The sequence below is a fragment of the Ochotona princeps genome, chromosome 3 (genome assembly GCF_030435755.1).
Source record: "Ochotona princeps isolate mOchPri1 chromosome 3, mOchPri1.hap1, whole genome shotgun sequence".
Taxonomy (NCBI): domain Eukaryota; kingdom Metazoa; phylum Chordata; class Mammalia; order Lagomorpha; family Ochotonidae; genus Ochotona; species Ochotona princeps.
Window position 1 is genome coordinate 44,540,040 of NC_080834.1, and position 3,332 is coordinate 44,543,371.

At 39.1% G+C, this 3,332-nt stretch overlaps 1 protein-coding gene across 1 annotated transcript; it reads right to left on the bottom strand.

Annotated features, from left to right (window-relative positions):
- Positions 1 to 1,043: 1,043 nt before the first annotated feature.
- Positions 1,044 to 1,688, bottom strand: LOC131479808 (mitochondrial pyruvate carrier 2-like). The gene has a single exon (XM_058661259.1). The coding sequence runs from the start codon at positions 1,523 to 1,525 to the stop codon at positions 1,142 to 1,144; it is 384 nt and encodes a 127-aa protein (XP_058517242.1). The 5' UTR covers positions 1,526 to 1,688; the 3' UTR covers positions 1,044 to 1,141.
- Between the last annotated feature and the right edge of the window lie 1,644 nt (positions 1,689 to 3,332).

A 3,332-nucleotide genomic window follows, 5' to 3' on the forward strand; every position in this document is an offset into this window, starting at 1 on the left:
GGATCTTGATTTTTTTTCTTTTTCTTTTTTTTTTTTTCATTGTTATCCTGTCTCACCTGAAAGATTTCTTCGGCTATTTGGAGGTTCTCTAGCAATTTTAGACTTTCTTTCTAATTCTTCAATTCAATAGGGATTCTGCTGAATCTTCCCATTGTGTTTGGAATTACGGGCACTATTGAGGAAATTGATTCATTCATTCCATGAGAAAGAATACCTCTCCATGCTTTGTGTGCGTCTTTGATTGCTTCTTTCATCGAGGTTTTATAATTTTTATTGTAGAGATCTTTCATTTCTCTGTGACTATATTTATAAATGTTTATTATTTTCATTATTTTTTGTGACTGAATGAAAATCTGACATTCCAGCAAAATGTGTGAAAGTGCAGGAAGTCATGTTAAGTGAGATAAGTCAGACACAGAAAGACCCCTGTCACATGATCTACTTAATATGTGGGAATAATGCTTAAAACAAATAAATCTTAGTGGTGAGCACAGAATGTTGCTAACTGCACGTGTGGAGGGTAAGGAGTCTTGATAGAATCCGAGTAAGGAGCAGGGGTAGCTAGTATGTTTCATTAATTTTACTAAGATACTAATGCAAGAGGTTAATGGCAGCTGATGTGAGATATTAATTAACAAGTGTAACCTCCTATATGAGACAGTCATGAGAACTATTTGTTCTACTTCACAATATTTGTCTTGTAATTTTAAAATATTATGAAATATAAAGTTATAAATCTATAGTGTCAATAAATTGACCTTTAAAGTAATGTTCAGGTGTGTTAATATTTTATTGATCTTCCTATTCTAGAAACAAAATACCTTCATTTCTGTTGTTTTTATTATTGTATGAACATATCATTTAAAGCAGCTAAATTTCATCAATACCCTTTAAGGAATAAATTGATTCAATAATGTACTTACCATATTCAATTACTGCATATACTTTCTTTTTGTTGTTGTTGTTATTAAAAGTTTCCTTTATTTTCCTGTTGAATCAAGCAGTAGCTAACAGCTATAGTTAGGTTTTTTTTTTTTGGTGCCATCTCAAATATAGCACAATTAGCAATGCCTTATCAATAATCAAATAGGTCCCAGCGCTTATGTCCACATCTAGGCTGCTCAGCTGGTCAGGAACTCTTTTACTGGTTTTCTTTTGCTTTTAGTTCTTGGTTATATCTCCATATGCGGAAGAGCTGAGAGGCACCTGCTGCTCCCACAAAGAAATTAACTGCAAACAGACTCCAATTTTGGGGGATAATTACAAGAGAGTATCTTGACCAAATAAAGCCTGTAGCCATCAAAACAGCAGACTGAGCTGTGCTTAGTTTTTCAGCAGGTCTAGCCATGTCAGCCAGGCCAGCACACACCAGCCCCCATTTCATAATCGGGGCCCAGAAGAAAACTGTTCGGGGACCTGCCGGGTGGTTGTACAACGGCCTCAGCTTCTTGGGCAGCATCAGCTCCACCTTATCCAGGAGCCGGTGGTAGGAGGCCCGCAGGCCTCGGGCGCCGGCGGCTGACATGTCGGCGGCCGGGTGATCGCGGGCAGCCGCCTGGGAGCGTCGCCGGGTCCTCGTCCCTGACTGACAACGAAGGGCAGCTGGTCACCGTCCCCTGCCGCTTTACCCCAAGGTGCCCTTCCCGCGGCTCGCTTGGCGCTGAGCAAACCAGCCAGCGGCCCGCGCCCCGGGAGGGCTCAGGGGGCAGAGGCTCGGGGACAGCCCGCCCGGGTCCGCCTCCAGCCCTCCCCACTGCATATACTTTCAATTTCAAGTATAAATACAAAAAAACGTATGAGTATGTTTCTTGATGAGTTTTGCATTATACTCATGCAGAATATAATGACTATGATTTCTTTCAAAGTTTCCAAATAATTTACAAATTACAATTAAAAATATATTAGGCTTTTACATTTATCTAACACGTTTTCAAAATGTCTAAAAAGTATTTTATATAAAAAATGAACTTGGTCCTGTGCAGTAGCCTAGCGGCTAAAGTCCTTGCCTTGAACGTGCGGGGATCCCATATGGGCACCAGTTCTAATCCTGGCAGCTCCCCTTCCTATCCTGTCCCTGCTTGTGACCTGGGAATAGTCAAGGATGGCCCAAAATCTTGGGACCCTACAGCCGCGTGGGAGCCTCGTAAGAGTTTCCTGTCTCCTAGCTTCCTATCAGCTCAGCTCCTGCCACTGCAGCCACTTGGGGAGTGAATCAGTAGACAGAAGATCTTTCTCTCCATCTTTCCTCCTCTCTGAACATCTGACTTTCCAATAAAAATAATATTCAAATCAGAACTTTAGGTATATTTTTTCTTTACTTCCACGTGTTATCTTAGTCTTTTCTTTCTTTGGCCAATTCTCAGTGTCCTAAATTTTAGTTCCATCGAGTTGATACCCAAAGAAAGGCATGAGACAGAAAAAAAAAAGTTAATCCTTACATTATATAGATAAGATGCAAGTAATACATTGATTTTCAAAATGTATATACTGGAAAACAAAGGAAAGGAAAGCTTAAAATTAGGGAGCAAAGAACAAACGACTGTTTGCCACTAATTTATTCCTCATTTTGACTTGATTTCCCTGTTGTTAATCATACTCTTCAAGTTTTCTATTTAAAAAAATACAACCAAAAAATTTAAGCTGTTTTCATTTGTTCCTTGAATTCATCAACCAGCCAAACTGTAGAAACATGTCTCAACACTTTGAGTTCACTTTCGTGTCATTATCACCCTTTGATTGTGTAGATAGTTTGTTGATAGTTTGTTGTTAGAAGTTGCAGTAAAGGCAGAAAAATGTATGAGATATTACTTGACTTTACAGGCAATTATTAGATATCTGCTATAATAAGGGAATGCAAATGGACATTTAACACTTTTTTTTTCCACTCGGAGAGGGATTACTATTATGCATTTTCCATCATTCAGGTTTTTCTTTCACTCTATTATTTTTCTCAGAAAAGTAATTAACCCTGATAAAATCCTATCTCTTCTGAATGTCAAAAATACTCAAGTTTAATGAAGATCTTATTTGGCATTTTTTCTGTATAGATTCACTTAGCATCCTATTTTAATATATCCTTAGGGAAATATTATGGTTAAAAATGCTTTATTCAGCTTTTAAATTTTATTTTCTATTCTCCACTTGCTATTAGGTGTTTTTTTCTTACAGTTTAAAAATTCATTCACTAGGCCCAGTGGCGTGGCCTAGTGGCTAAAGTCCTCGCCTTGAATGCACCAGGATCCCATATGGGCGCCAGTTCTAATCCCGGCAGCTCCACTTCCCATCCAGCTCCCTGCTCGTGGCCTGGGAAAGCAGTCGAGAGCGGCCCAAAG